Here is a 16,808-nt window from a genome sequence, read left to right on the forward strand (position 1 = left end):
AGTCTAAGATTGAGGAAGGGAGGGAATAATTTAGAGGCGATCTGAAGAGCATTTTGCTCATACATGATGGCGGGCATATGGAACAAGCTGTCAGAGAAGGTAGTCCTGATGCAGGGTCTTGGTCCAAAATGTTGACTATCCCTTTGCCTCTGAGGGTGCTTCCTGACCTGCTGACTACTTCCAGCAGTTTATTTGTTTTTTTTTGCTCCATATTCCAGCATTTGTAATCACTTGAGTGGTGGTAGAGGCAGACAGAATTACAATGCTTAAAAGTCCTTTGGACAGGTACATGAATAAATGTGAGTCATGGATCAAATGCAGACAAATGAGATTTGTTTAGGCATCTTGGTCAGCATGGTCAAGTTGGACTGAAGAGCTTGTTTCCATGGTGTATAACTGTGTATCTGTGGATCCTGCATTCTGTTCTGGAAGCTGAATGGGTAGTTGCACGCTTTCTATTTTTATTTCATGTTTCCATTGTTGAGGTCTTCTTGCATAAATATCTTATATACAAATATCTCCAATGCTTCATTTAGATAAACAGTTACTGTATACAATTTTTGTAAATGGTGAGAAACCTAAGGAGAAACTGTTTTTACACTGTTGCTTAGAAAGATGGGAACGTGAGCAGTTCAGATTTGATGCAGCAGCACATCATCAGCCCTAATCTCAGAAGTGATTGAACACTTGTCTCCAATGATTACATTACACTGCACCAAACATCATTTCTCATTTTTCACAATTTCACCAAACTGCAAGATGACATTTGTGAAGATAAAATTCATTTTATACTGTCGATTTCTTTCCACAAAGAGAAGCAGATTACTTCAATCATGACTTTAGCTATATAATATAAAATGTTATTTCCCAGGAATCCACAGCATTTATCAGTGGATAAGCTTGTCAATCTTTCATTCAGTCTGCCATCAGATATCAGCTGCATAAAGAGCATGCTCCTATTGAAATTCCACATGATACTGCTGGGAAATGCAATATAATGAGAGATAACTCAAGGAAACAGAAAACAGAACAGAATGATTTTTTATAAACCGTAATGGATACATGGAGATAGCTTTAAGTCTTGAACTGATAGCTGGTGGTCACACTCAAATGATGCAAATCAAATTTATATTCAGAAGTTCCACAGAAGAGAGGTTAATGCCAGAGGATTGGTGAATAGATAGTATTGTTTCTACACTCTGAGAGAGAGAGAGAGTGGCAGACAGCTAAAACAGAAAATGCTGTAAGTTCTCAGCAGATGAAGCAGAATAGGATGGAGACCAAAAATGATCAAAAAATATATTACTTTTGATCCTGACAGAATTGGAAGAGAAATAAAAGAAAATGTAGGAACTGTGGAGTGCAGAACTTAACAGTCACTGGAAATTGAAGAGCAACTTCAAATTAAAGAGAATCCAGGAATATCAGCAATTGTGGAGGCAAAAAGGACTGAGTATAAGTAGAAAACCTCACCTCAGATCTGATCAAGAATGACACAAACAAGAAAGGTTGGCCATTAGGAATAGTTGATTTCTGTACTGAATCCCATCATGCCTAGACAGAAGGTGAGGTGCAATTCCTCAACCTTAAATGGGGTGTCTGTCAATAGAACAAAGTAAGAGGCTGCCTTTCTGACAATAGAACTAAACTTAGCTAAATTTAAGTGAAGGGGTGCGGTTCAGAAATCTAGACCAAAAGAGATTTAACAGTATAAGCATACAGAAGATATGACAAAAATACTCTCATAGATTCCAACATTAGTGATATGGATTTAAGAATAAGTAACTCAACGTTCTAATTGGCTGATGATCCCGAAACTGAAGAAGAGCTTAACATAAAGGAATGCAAGAAAATGATAGAAAACCTGTATTCACTCAAATGGACAATGAACAGTTAACAAAGAAGCAGAAATGTCACCTGCCTTAGGAAATAAGAAAATGAATGAAGTAGAAGAACAAGTGGATCAGACGAACAATTTTAAAGTACTAAATCTATGTTAAGTGCAAAACCACAGATGCTAGAACTCTGAAATTAATACAGGAAATGTTAAAAGTACTCAGCAGGACAGGGAGCATCTCCAAAGAGAAAAAAATAGTTAATGTTTTAATTCAGTAATCAGAGTTAAATGAAAACTTGTTAGTTGTACTTGATCTGTCTGAAGGAGATGCAAGAATGGAGCAAGGGAGAGAGAAGTGTTGCTTGAACTATGAAATATAGTTACTAGAAACCTGAAATAAAATAAGAGGCTGGAAATACTCAGCAGGTCAGGTAGTATCTGTGAAGACAGATAAAATGGAGTGAACATTACAAGTTAATGATAGAATGGGTGGTATATTGACAAACACTGACTAGTTCATGCTGAGTGGTCCAATTTTGTATTGCATATTCTCTATAAGGACAATTTTATCTGTATATTGTGGGATGATAACATAGGCAAACATGATGTCAATATTTTATTGAGTTGCTTTCTAATTTCCAGTTCTATTTTACCTGGATGGTGTCCCACTTCTTTTTTTCTACCTGGTAGCGAACAATTGACTTGATGAGTAAGACGATTTTCATTAAATTAATGAGGCAGTCTGATTGGTGTAAACTGCAAAGGTAGAAAGACATTGATGGCAGTTATATAGAAACTGCAAGGGTAAACGTACTTTGATAGCAGTTATATACAGGCCTCCCAACAGTGGCTGGGAGGTAGACCACAAGTTACAACAGGAAACAGAAAAGGCGAGTCAAAAGGGCAATGTTATTGTAGTTATGGGAGATTTTAACATGTAGGTTGATTGGAAAATCAGGTTGATAATGGATGTCAAGAGAGTGAGTTTGTTGAATACCTAAGAGATAGAGCAGTTTGTCATTGAGCCTACTAGGGGATCAGCTATACTGGATTGGGTGTTATGTAATGAACTGGAGGCAATTAGGAACCAGTGATCACAATATGATTGTGTTCAAATTGAAATTTGATAGGGAGAGAGTAAAGTCTGATGTAGCAGTATTTCAGTGGAGTAAGGGAAATTACAGTGGCATGAGAGAGGAGTTGGCCAAAGTAAATTGGAAGGAGCTGCTGGCAGGGATGTCAGCAGAGCAGCAATGGTGTGCGTTTGTGGGGAAAATGAGGAAGGTGCAGGACATGTGTATTCCAAAAATGAAGAAATATTCAAATGGTAAAATAGTACAACTATGGCTGACAAGGGAAGTCAAAGCTATTGTAAAAACAAAAGAAAGGGCGTACAACAAAGCAAAAATTAGTGGGAAAATAGATTGGGAAGTTTTTAAAAACCTACAGAGAGCAACTAGAAAATAATTGAAGGGAAAAGATGAAATATGAAAGCAAGCTAGCAAATAATATCAAAGTGGATAGTAAAAGTTTTTCAAGTATATTAATAATAAAAGAGAAATGAGAGTGGATATAGGACCATTAAAAAATGAGGCAGGAGAAATAATAACAGGGAACAAGGAGATGGCTGCTGAACTAAATGAGTATTTTGCGTCAGTCTTCACTGTGGAAGACACTAGCAATATGCCTGATGTTGCAGTATGTGTAGGGAGAGAAGAGGTTGCAGTTACTGTTACAGGAGAGAAGGTGCTCAAAAAACTGAAAGACCTAAAGGTACATGAGTCATCCGGACCAGGTGAACTAGGGTTCTGAAAGAGGTAGCGTTAGAGATTGTGGTGGCATTGGAAATAATCTTTCAAAAACAATTGGACTCTGGCATGGTGCCAGAGGACTGGAAAATTACAAATGTTACTCCACTCTTTAAGAAAGGAGGAAGGCATCAGAAAGGAAATTATAGACTAGTTAGCCTAACCTCAGTGGTTGGGAAGATGTTAGAGTCAATTGTTAAGGATGAGGTGATAGAGTACTTGGTGACACAGGACAAGATAGGACAAAATCAGCATTGTTTCCTTCAGGGAAAATCCTGCTGATGAATCTATTGGAATTCTTTGAGGAGATTACACATAGGATAGATAAAGGAGATGCAGTGGGTGTTATATATTTGGACTTTCAGAAGGCTTTTGACATGGTGCAACACGTGAGGCTGCTTACTAAGTTAAGAGCCCATGGTATTACAGGAAAGTTACTAACATGGTTAGAGCATTGGCTGATTGGTGGGAGGCAGTGAGTGGGAATAAAAGGATCTTTTTCTGGTTGGCTGCCAGTGACTAGTAGTGTACCACAGGGGTCAGTGTTGGGACCACTTCTTTTATGCTGTATTTAGATGATGGAATAGATGGCTTTGTTGCCAAGTTTGCAGATGATACGAAGATTGGTGGAGGGGCAGGTAGTGTTGAGGAAACAGGTAGGATGCAGAAGGACTTAGACAAATTAGGAGAATGGGCAAGGAAGTGGCAAATGAAATACAATGTTGGAAAATGCATGGTCATGCACTTTGGTAGTAGAAATAAATGCGCAGACTGTTTTCTAAACGAGGAGAAAATCCAGGAATCTGAGATGCAGAGGGACTTGGGAGTCCTTGTGCAGAACACCCTGAAGGTTCACTTGCAGGTTGAGTCGGTGGTGAGGAAGGCAAATGCCGTGTTAGCATTCATTTCAAGGAGTCTAGAATACACGAGCAAGGATGCGATGCTGAGGCTTTGTAAGGCATTGGTGAGGCCTCACCTTGAGTATTGTGAACAGTTTTGGGCACCTCAGCTAAGAAAAGATGTGCTGGCATTGGAGAGGGTCCAGAGGAGGTTCACAAGGATGATTCCAGGAATGAAAGGGTTATCATACAAGGGACATTTGATGGCTCTGGGTCTGTACTTGCTGGAATTCAGAAGGATGAGGGGTTATCTCATTGAAACCTTTTGAATGTTGTAAGGCCTAGACAGAGTAGATGTGGTAAGGATGTTTACCATGGTGGGAGAGTCTAGGACAAGAAGGCACAGCCTCAGGATAGAAGGGCGTCCTTTCAAAACAGAGATGCGGAGGAATTTCTTTAGCCAAAGGGTGGTAAATTTGTGGAATTTGTTGCCACATGCAGCTGTGGAGGCCAGGTCGTTGGGTCTATTTAAGGCAGACATTGATAGGTTCTTGATTGGACATGGCATCAAAGGTTACGGGGAGAAGGCTGGGAACTGGGGTTGAGGAGGAGATAGAAAAAAAGATCAGCCATGATTGAATGGCGGAACAGACTCAATGGGCCAGATGGCCTAATTCTGCTCCTATGTCTTATGGTCTTATGGTTTAGTATACACTCCAGTAAAACCTTTGGCATGGTTCCACCTGAGAAACTAGTCCACAAAGGTTTTGGACCATAGAGGAAGAGGAAGTTAGATTCTATGGACTACACCTCAAGGTTCTGAAAGAGGTAACTGAGGATATTGTGGAGGTATTGGTGGTGATCTTTTAAGAATCAACAGAATTGGGAATGGTTCCAGAGGATTAGAAAATCCTCTTTAAGAAAGGAGGGGGGCAAAAGACAGAAAATTATAGGTCAGCTAGCCTGACTTCAGTGACTGGTAAGATTTTATAGTCCATTATTAAACATTGGGTGGCTGGGTGAAGACATGCCTCTACCAAAGGAGGTGTAAGGCGCTCCTTCCGTCCAGTATCGTGCAGGTCACCCTTGGGCAAGGTGTAGCACCTGTTTAGCCCCTGATCAGGGATATGTGAAGCCGGGTGGGAGCAGGTGGTGGATGGTCGTATGAGCAGCTGGTGCATATCACAAGTCTCTGCTAACGCAACCACTGGCAGCAGGCGGACAGTCTCTGAAGAATATTGATAATGGCTGGGGTCACCAATCTTGTAAAGACACTGTCCGGAAGAAGGCAATGGCAAACCACTTCTGTAGAAAAAGTTTCCAAGAACAATCATGGTCAAAGACCATGAACAGCCACGTCTTATGACATAGGACATGATGATGATGATGATTTTAAAGATAAGGTTTTGGGGTACTGTGGGCACATGATGAAATGGGCCAAAGTCAGCATGGTTTTCTGAAGGGTAAATCTTGCCTGACTAATCTGTAAAAAGTTTTTGAGGGTGGCAGGGTAGTATAGCGGTTAGCATAATGCTATTACAGCACCAATGACACAGGTCCAACTTCTTTTTAAGGAGTTTCTACATCCTTCATATGACCATGTAGGTTTCCTCTGGGTGCTCCAGTTTCCTCCACGTTCCAAAGACGTACAAGTCACATGAGTGCTATTAGATGGTAAAGGCTCTTTGAGCCAGAATGCTGTATCGCTAAATAAATAGATAAATAGGTAGATAAATAACTAACAAACAGGAGAGACAAAGGAGAGTCAGTGAATGTTGCTCACTAGGTTCTCAGAAGGCGCCTCATATTAAGCTGCTGAATGTGATAGGAGCCCATAATATTAAATGAAAGGTATGAGCATGGATATAAGATTGACTAGCAGAAGTCAAAGAGTGGGAATAAAGGGAGCATTTTCTGGTTGGCTGTCAGTGATGAATGGTGCTCCACAGGGGTTGGTGTTGAGTCTGTTACATTTTACATGGTATGTCAATGATCTGGACAACTGAATTGATGGCCCTGTAGCCAAGACAATACAATGAAAGGAGGAGGAGCAGGCAGCGTTGAAGAAGCAGAGAATCTACTGAAGGACTTGGACAGACTAGGAGATTAGGCAAGATGGATTACAGTGTAGGGAAGTGTGTGATTGTACACTTTGATAGAAGGAATAAAGGTGCAGAATTTCTTCAAAACAGAGAGCAAATACAGAAATCAGAGTTGCAAAGGGACTTAGGGTTCCTCTTGCAGGATTCTCTAAGGGTTAACTTGCAGGTTGAGTCAGTGGTAAGGAAGGTAAATGCAATTAGTCAGATGGATGAAGGGCGACCTTATTGAATCCTGACAAATTTTAACAGCTGAGATAGAATGAATGTGGAAAGGATGTTTCCAGTACTGGGAGAGTCTAGGACCAGAGAGCACAGCCTCAAAATAAAGGGGACATCTATTTTTTTAAAAAACGGATAAGGAGGAATTTCTTTCACCAGAGCATGGCGAACCTGTGGAATTCATTTCCAAAGATGGCTATGGAGGCTATGTCACTGGGTATATTTAAAACAGAGATTGATAGGTTGATCTGTCCTGACGAAGGGCCTTGGCCAGAAACGTCAACTGTACTCTTTCCCATAGATGCTGCCTGGCCTACTGAGTTCCTCCAGTGTTTTGTGCCTGTGTGTGCTGCTTGGATTTCCGGCATCTGCAGATTTTCTCTTGTTCGTTGATAGGTTCTTGATTAGTAAAAGTGTCAAAGATTACACTGACAGCAAAATCTTTTCGGAAGTGTTGTTTCCTCAGAAATCTATTTTGGTTATGATAGACCACTTGAAGCTGAACACAAATGTAATTTCAGGCCACTTGTATCATGAAGGACTTTGGAGAAACAAGAAATTAACTTTTATTGAATATAATGTGTTTAATTGCATAACAGTGCTGACACTTTGCAATAGTTCAACTAAAGTAAAATATTTTGTTGATGATTTTCATTTATTCTCAGTGTCTGAAAGTTCTTGTTTAAGTGTCCAACAATAATCAGCCAGCATTGATGGATTCCAGTTGCCCTAGTATCTTTTCTCCATGACCATAATGTGCTGGTGAAACCTTTCACCATGCTCGTCACTGGCAGCACCAAGATTTGCAGGGAAGTCTAAATGGGAATGTGGAAAATGAGTCTTTAGTGACATGTTACACTTCATGATTTTGTATGCTTGAAGCATTTTGTCAATCAGCTGCACATAGTTTGGTGCACTGTAGTTGCCAAAAAAATTTCAACAACATCCTCAAATGCCTTCAATGTGATTTTCTCCGGTCCCACTAGAAAGTCTTCAAATTGCCCATCATTGATGACCTGATTGATTTGTGGACCAACAAAAATGCCATCCTTAATCTTGGCATCAGTTATTTTGGGAAACATTTGTCTAAAATATTGAAATCCTTCATGGGAATTTTTGTGCCTGGTGACAGTTGATTCCACCCTTGCGGTCTTGAACTGAGTAATTCTTCTTAATTCAGGTTATTGAGAAGGCAAATGGAATGTTGGCCTTCATTGCTAGAGGGATTGAATTCAAGAACAGGGAGGTCATGCTGCAACTATACAGGGTACTGGTGAGGCCGTACCTGGAGTACTGTGTGCAGTTCTGGTCTCCATACTTGAGGAGGGATATACTGGCTTTGGAGGCACTGCAGAGGAGGTTCACCAGATTGATTCCAGGGATGAAGGGGTTAACCTATGAGGAGAGATTGAGTCGCCTGGGACTATACTCTCTGGAATTCAGAAGAATGAGAGGGGATCTTACAGAAACATACAAAATTTTGAAAGGGATAGATAAAAGTAGGAAAGTTGTTTCCATTGGTAGGTAAGACTAGAACCAGGGGACATTGCCTCAAGATTCAGGGGAGAAGATTTAGGATGAAGATGAGGAGAAACTGTTTTTCCCAGAGAGTGGCGAATCTGTGGAATTCTCTGCCCAGGGAAGCAGTTGAGACTTCTTTACTAAATATATTTAAGATAGAGATAGATAGATTTTTACGTAGTAAGGGAATTAAGGGTTGTGGGGAAAAGGCAGGTAGATGGAGCTGAGTTTACGGACAGATCAGCCATGATCTTATTGAATGACGGGGCAGGCTCGATGGGCCGGATGGCCTACTCCTGCTCCTATTTCTTATGTTCTTATGTTCTTTTGCCTTTGACAAACCCAAGTCTTTGACCAGGTCATTTAATAAGTTATCAGATGAGGCTCACTCAACATAAAGGGTTCAAAATCTGTATCAGTATCAGTGTCGTTTTCTATTCCTAGCTTGTGCATCATGGCATCTTTGCCTGCCTCCTCTGGACTCCATGTCAATGGTGGCTTCACTCCAGGAAGACTGTTGTCAGGTGGCAAAGGTCTCATGGCTGAAGGGAGATTGAGGTATTCAATGGATTTCTTGTTTTTAGCAGAGAAATCAGATTTGCTGGTCAGACAGATGTAGCAGTCTGTCACATAATCCTTCTGCTCTCACCATATCATTGGGACAGTGAACTGCATTGACTCCTGAGCCAAGCTCTAAGATTGACAGCGCATGTTGCGCAACAAAGTGAAGAGCCCATTCTTTGTCTTGGTCATCAATTTTACACCCAAAGTCGAGCTTGTGGGCTTTCTTAATAAGAGGAGTCATGCTCTGTCTTTGATATGAAGCGTATATTCGCCACAAATATAACAAATAGAATTGTGGCTGTTGCAACATTGGTGAGACATTTTGCTATCACAGATACACCTGAAAATACAATCACTTTATTATTATGAGTACACACAATATGCTGCACCCGTACAGCACACGCATCAACGTGATCGCAAACCGATATGCATGTTAACACAGTGCATAGGGTGATGAGTGTGTGTGTGTGTGTGTGTGTGTGTGTGTGTGTTGCTTTTATAGCCTTTCTAAAGCCAGTCCTGCCATGCTGCATCCACCATGCCTAGACAAGATAGAATACTTTTCTGCTTACATTGTGGGCAACATTGTAATTGACTTGAAATATGAATTGAAATTACAAATATAGGTGATTTTTTTAAAAAATGGTGCGTGATAGGGAAATTTCATGGTGATTTTCATGATCAGCAGCCCAAAAGTATTCAGAAAGCAAAATCTTTGTTGTCCAGTGATATCAAATGGGATGAATGGTTCCAAAATTGGTTTGACAATAGGCAGAATGTTGTTATGCAGGGATTAGTTTTGTGATTGAAAGTTTGTGACCAGTGGTGTACTACAGAAATCTGCACAGGACTCTTACTGTCTATTATATGTGTTAATGGTTTGAGATATGAATTTAGCAATAAGTAATAAGTTCACAGATGATATGAAAACTGGCGTGTAGTTGATGATGAAGAGGACAGTCTCAGCAACAGTATGATCTTGATCACTTGCTAAGACACAGAGAATAATGGAGGATGGAGTGTAATCCTGCTATGTACAAGGTAATGATCTTTGGGAGAATTAGTAAGGGTAGAACAGAGACTGTGCATGGTAGCACCCTAGGGAGTACTAAGGAATGGAAATGTCAAAGCATAGAGGGTTAAGACTCAAGTAAATGGGATCAGTATAGATGGTTCTTAGTGGTCTGCATGAAGTTCAAGGACTTATTTTTAAGTTGTTTTACTCTTTGATTCTACGATTGTTTTTGAGACACAGATTGACCATTTGCTCTTGGATACTTAATATTAAATCAAAATTAAGATAAGATAAGTTAAAACTTTATTTATCCTGAAGGAAATTATTGTTGCAAGGTTGCTCAGTCAGAAATACATACTTTAAAATAGAAAATGTAAGCATTGAGGTATGAAATAAAAACAAAATGTGTATTAAAAAGAAATAGTGCAAAATACAGATGCGCAATGAAACCATAAACTTATGTACTTAAGGAAGAGGAGTTGTAGTCTTATAGCCACAGGGAGAAAGGATCTCCCGTGGCACTCAGTGGTGCACCTCAGTGGAATCAGTCTGTTACTAAAGGTGCTCCTCTGTTTGTCCAGTGTGTCATGGAGGGGGTGAGAGGGATTGTCCATAATACTCAGTAGCTTCTGCAGCATCCTCCTCTCAGACACAACTACCAGGGAGTCCAGGTCCATCCCCAGAACAGAACCAACCTTCCTGATGAGCTTATCAATCTTCTTGGCATCAGCTGCTCTCACCTCGCTGCCCCAGCGGACTACAGTGTAGAATAGAATGCTGGCCACCACTGAGTCGTAGAACATCAGCAGCATAGTACTACAGACATTGAATAACTGGAGCCTTCTCAATAGTATAGTCAGCTCTGTCCCTTCTTGTACAGAGCCCCTGTATCTTCAGTCCAAAATTGAATCCAAACTTCCACAAACTCAAGGATAATTCACAGACAAGGTTATATGCTTATTTTGTCTTATTCTTTCACTCGAAGAGATGTGAAAAGCAGTATTGAATTAAATCCTGTTAAAATTACCCTTCGCTTTGCAAATGGTCATGTGTTGGGAGCATTGGAAGCAGAGGCTGGATGTTTGTGCTGTGGAAATCAAGGAAAAGACTATTTGTAAACTAATATTATTTCTTTGCACTTCATTGCAGTTGCTTCTTGGTTCTCCAAGATATCCTTCCTTCGATGGGGCTTTGAAGGTCTTATCCAGGTTCAGTTCACTGGACATTATTATTCCTTTGTGATAGGAAATATTACCATTCCAATCAAAGGCACAGATGTAAGTGAGACTTACACTGAAGTTAACTTTAAGATAAGCAAAACTCTTCCAGTTAACATGTGGAATGTAATCATATGAATTCTTTACCATTGTATTTGATTCCGAAGACAATAATCTATTGAATTAATGGAGCTCGTGAAAGGACAGTTTGGTGCAACAAACATTGCATGAAGATAGAAAGTACTTTCACACTGAGTAGATCTGGTGACACGTTTAACACAGATTGAGATTGTGGGTGGTCATCTTCTGAAGTCATTTTGACACAAATACTGAAGAACTACATAAACATTTTTTAAACATACCACCTGCAAAAGATGCTGGCCAGTGGCGTAGTAGCATTAGCACTGGACTTTGAGGCAAATGGTCTCAGGTTCGAATCCAGCCAGCTGCTTGCACACTTTCTATTCATGTTGGGTTAAGCGTTGAGCTAGCAACTTGACCTTATAAGACACAGACAAATGCTAAGGAAATGGCAAAAATGCCGCCTGATGTGCCGCAAGGCATGAAAAGGAACAACAACAACTGGCAAATAGGCAATACAGCTGGGTGCTAGAATGTTTGTGAACCCAGAGGAAGTTTCACTTATTTCTGCAGATCTGCATGTAAGTCCTAAAATTAGATAAAGAGAATCCAATTAAATAACTAACACAAAAAAACATTATACTTGTTCATTTACTTATTGAGAAAGATGATCCAATACTACAAGTATTTGTTGGGAAAAGTACGTGAACCTTTGCTTTCGGTAACTGTTGTGACCCTTTGTACAGCAATAACTTCAACCAAATGTTTCCGGTAGCTGTTGATCAGTCCTGCACCTCGACTCGGAGGAATTTTAGGCCATTAATCCTTACAAAGATGATTGAACTCTGGGATGTTGGTGGACTTCCTTGCATGAACTGCTTGCTTCAGGTTCTTCCACAAAATTTTTATAGATTTAAGGTCAGGACTTTGACTTGGCCATTCCAAAACACATTCTGTTGTTGATTTACTCTTGTCTTTCGGAAAATTGTCTTGTTGCATTATCCAACTTCTATTAAACTTCAGGTGATGGACTGCTACCCTGACATTCCCTAAATTGATACAATTTTGAATTCATTGTTCCCTCAACAATTGCAAGCTATCCAAGCCCTAAGACGGCAAAGCAGCCCCAAACCATAATGCTCTTTCCACCATACTTCACAGTTGGGATGAGGTTTTGGTGTTGGTGCACTGCCTATTTTCCTTCAAACATAGCAATATGCATTCCTGCCAAAATGTTCAACATTTGTCTCATCTGTCCACAGAACATTGCCCCAGAAGTGTTGTAGAACACCCAGATGGTCTTTTGCAAAGTTGAGACATGCAACGATGTTTTTTTTGGAGAGCAGTGGTTTCCTCTGTGGTGTCCTTCAATGAACACCATTCTTGTTCAGTGTCTTTCTCATAGTGGACACATCAACAGATATTTTAGCAAGTCCTAGAGGTTACTGCATGTCTTTTGCTGTTATCCTTGGGTACTTTTTCACCTCCTTCAGCATTGCATCTTGTGCTCTTGGTGTGATCTTTGCAGGATGCCCACTCTGAGGGACAGTATCAACAGTACTGAGTTTCCTCCATTTGTAGACAATTTCTCAAACTGTGGACTGAGGAACACTCAGGTCTTTAGAAATGCTTTTGTAGCCTTTTCCAGCTTCATGCATCTCTACAATTCTTCTGAAGTCCTATGAAAGTTGTTTTGATCGAGGCATGGTGCACATAAAGAGATCTTTCTTGAGAAGAGAAGGCTCAGTCAGGAACCTGACTTGGTGTGTCTTTTTTATAGGGCCTCTACAACCCACACCTCCAATCTAATCTCATTGATTGGAACACCTAACTCCAAATAGCTTTTGTAGAAGGCATTACCCAACATACTTTTCTCAACAAGTACATGTAATATTGTATCATTTTTCCTCAACAAATAAATGAACAAATATAATGGTTTTCATTTTATGTATTTAATTGAGTTCTCTTTATCGAGTTTTAGGACTTACATGAAGATCTGATCACATTTTAGATCATACTTATGCAGAAATAAGAGAAATTTCTACAGGGTTCACAAACCTTCTAGCACCACTGTAGTTGCAAATAGAAAGAGAGATTGTGCTTTAGAAGTAACTGTCACAAAGTGAATGCACTATGATTACAAACAGAGCACAAGGAAGAGGATTTTTGACAATACCCATACACATAGGAGGCCAAAATAATCATGTATTTTGCATTTAGATACATTCAATAAAAAAGTAGATAATGTTGAATTTAAACATATTTTGGTTTCACAGCAATTGTAAATTTGATTGAAATCATCCAGCTTAGTAGGCAATTTAGTTAGAAAAGCACACAAGGAACTAATGAAGAAGTTAGAATGTAAATACGCTCTATAAATCTTAACTGCGTTATGGGGAATGAATTTAAGTTCACTGCAGAAAGACATGTAACCAATAAATGAGAAGGAGCTGATGTTGTGATATACAGTGTAACCAAAGCAAGCTGAGAAGCTGACTGATCGATAAATAATAGCTTGTTCCTCTGTGTTTGATTTTATTTTCTAGATAATTGAATCTATGGACATGAATTCAGAACCACTGTACGTGTGCTACATCATCCTAATAGCCATATGTATTGGATTCCTGATACTCTACTATGTTTCATTAAGGTTTATCAAGCAGAAATCAAACCAGGATTGGTAAAATGCAATTAGCACAATTCTGTCAAACGCTCTACACTGCAAGGATGGTGATTTCCTACCTCCAGACAGAATCAGTGGAGAGCTGAGGATGGTGTAAATTGGACATCCGTTGGTGCTGCATTGCTTGTTTATATTGCCTGAAATCACGCCAGAACTATTTGATCATCACCTGGACTGTTGCAGTGATTATGTTAAATTGCCCTGCCCTGCACTGGATCTCAATGACACTTTCTGTGTGTTTACTGTATATGGATACAAATTCTGGAACTCACCCTGTTATATAATCATCCAACATCTAATTGGAGGTCTGAGGATCAGATGCGTGAATGGCCGATTTAGATGCTTGCCTGCAGCAACAGAAAGTTGTCCCACGCTGTCTCGTCTCTCAACTTTCTTTGCCTCCCACCATTCACTGCCCATCCATGGTACTGACAGAACCAGCTGACAGCTTGCAGGACACTGGGCAGCCCTGACTGGCCACAGCCAGCAACTAGCTGTGAAGCTGGTGGAAAGGAAGAGATGGGAAGTGACAATGGAGGCAGGAATGGCTTAAACTTGTGCAGCTTGAGAAAGTACCTCCTCCGTTCTGGCCCTGGAAGAAGAGTACCCTGAACTTGGCATAAAATCTGGAGTTGATTCCTTGCATAAGTCACTGCTAAAAGAACAACAAAACATTAATGACCATGTGTGAGTAGAGAGCCTTTCTGTTTTACTGGTGAACTGCAGTTATTTTTCACCAATCCCAGACCCTAAATCAAAGTCTTTGGCAGTGGGATCAGGATGGTTCCAAACTGAACAGATTAAAATCATACCTAAAGAATGGCACCTTAAACAGAGAACATCAATGCTTTCAATAATTAGTGACTTCTGGAAACCAAGGGGGAGGTGGAAACAGAGCACAGAGAGCATTGGCTGTTATGTCTTAATCAATCAGTGATACTTTAATGTATGCAGTATTTGTTAAATGATACTAGCAAAAATTTGAAGAAACTGTGTAACTATATTTTATTGATTATTTTATCCACGTTTACCACTGGCATATGAAGAGCTCCTGTTAACACTCCTGTAAACCTGGAGGACTATAAATAGCATCCTGTCTTTTTACATTTCCAAAATATGACCATTTAACAGCAGAATCAAGGAAAGATGAAATGTCTGTAATGATATCATTCACCTACAGTATCTATTACACTCAGCCAATGTGATTTCAATCAATGAAGAACTGATTTGCATTATGTAAAACTGCTCTGATTGCAGCTGGGTGGATGCCCAAAACTAGCTTAAGACATTGCAGGCACAGTTCATCACCCCAGTACACAGTTCATCATTGACTCTTACGTTTCTAAGCTTAACCCATAATAAATGCCATACCCAAAGAGTCCTTACATAGTTTTCTTCATGGCATGGCTTAACTTTCAGTGACAGTCAAAAGCCTTCAGTCTGTAATAGAAATACTTTTTCTTGAAAATGGCTTTAAAGTAACCAAGAGCTTTATAAATTACATCCGGCAAATCTAAACCTAAATTGTGGGTTATGCCACATTGCTATTTGTACCAAGATTACATACTCCCTCATCGATCTACACTCATCCCTTGTCATCTTTGTGTCTCTTGCAAGCAGAAAGCTTGCAGATATCAATAATTTATTTTGCTTACTCCCAGTACAAAAGCAAAAGTAGTTAAAACAACTTTTGTACTTGGAGAAACATTACTTTTTGCACAATCATTTAAAAATTGTATATTTGGAAAACATAGATATTGTAGATTTTCTAACAATTAGGAAATATGGACGTTTGCAGTTTGACAAAAATGTAAGATATTGATTTCTTTAAGATAATAAATATCCAGACATGGATAATGTTTCTCAATTTATCTCCTTTCTTTCCTGAAGTAGTTGATTCATGTTCAGTACATATAGTTATATTTCTAGGAATCCTGGCCCATTGAGTCCACATTGGCCATCAAGCATTTATTTAAGCCAACATCAATCCCATGTTATCCTTCTCACATTTCAAGCTCAAGTTCAAGTTTAATTGTCGTTCAATCAAGTACCTGAATACAGCCAAACAAAACAGTGTTCCTCTGTGACCAAGGTGCAAAACACAGAACCACAGTCACACAAAGCACACAACACATAGAGCAATATAATTATTATAGCACAAAAACATACAGTTATAAAAAATAATATTTAAGGAAATAATATAGCCCAAGTCCCTGAGTGTCATGGCTTGTAGATTGATGGGGCATGGGCTGTTGGCCTGGAGCCGTGTTCCTGCAAGAACAAGCCCACAGCAGTTCCTCATATCGTGCAGTGCAGCCGCAGATGAAGGTATTCCAGCTTGTCTTCCACCAAGTGAACACTGGAGGGCAGCACCAATGGGCGGGGCCAGACCACAAGCCAGTATGGAATCCAGTGGCACACAGCCAGCTCCGGCACCTCTTTCCTCAGTGGCGGTCCAAGGCATGAGGGCCTGGTCCGTACCACAACTGAGCTCCCCCACCGTCAGTTTTTCCAATGGACCAGTAAATAGGACTTGCTGTCGTCTACATTACCAATGTACAACAATCACAATAAAACATCGAAGCAAACCGTTTGCACTGTATGCTGGATTGTACACTGCCTCTGATTCCTGTTTCCCCTGGTTGGCTGGAACAGGTTGCGCAGCAAGCTGAGCTGCACCGCTGTCGATCAACGCGCCTGTGGGGCAGACCTGCAGTACTTGATGATAACCAGCAGTGTCAAAGATGTAAAGGACAAACAATTACACCTTTGGTTGGACCCAGAGAGGCTGCTACATCCCGAGTGCACTACCATCTTACTGGAATCATAAGACCATAAGATATAGGAACAGAAAGGCCATTTGGCCCATCGAGTCTGCCCTGCCATCTTATCATAGCTGATCCATTTCCTTCTCAGCCCCAT

General features: G+C 40.1%; 1 protein-coding gene across 1 annotated transcript in view; it reads left to right on the top strand.

Annotated features, from left to right (window-relative positions):
- Window positions 1-13,887, top strand: part of abcg8 (ATP-binding cassette, sub-family G (WHITE), member 8) — a 53,364-nt gene extending 39,477 nt beyond the window's left edge. Inside the window, exons 12-13 of the mRNA XM_072264963.1 lie at window positions 11,055-11,182; window positions 13,750-13,887. Coding sequence (XP_072121064.1) covers window positions 11,055-11,182; window positions 13,750-13,887 — 266 coding nt within the window. The remainder of the gene's footprint in view (window positions 1-11,054; window positions 11,183-13,749) is intronic.
- Window positions 13,888-16,808: the final 2,921 nt, after the last annotated feature.

The sequence above is a fragment of the Mobula birostris genome, chromosome 8 (assembly GCF_030028105.1).
Source record: "Mobula birostris isolate sMobBir1 chromosome 8, sMobBir1.hap1, whole genome shotgun sequence".
NCBI classification, from domain to species: Eukaryota; Metazoa; Chordata; class Chondrichthyes; order Myliobatiformes; family Myliobatidae; genus Mobula; species Mobula birostris.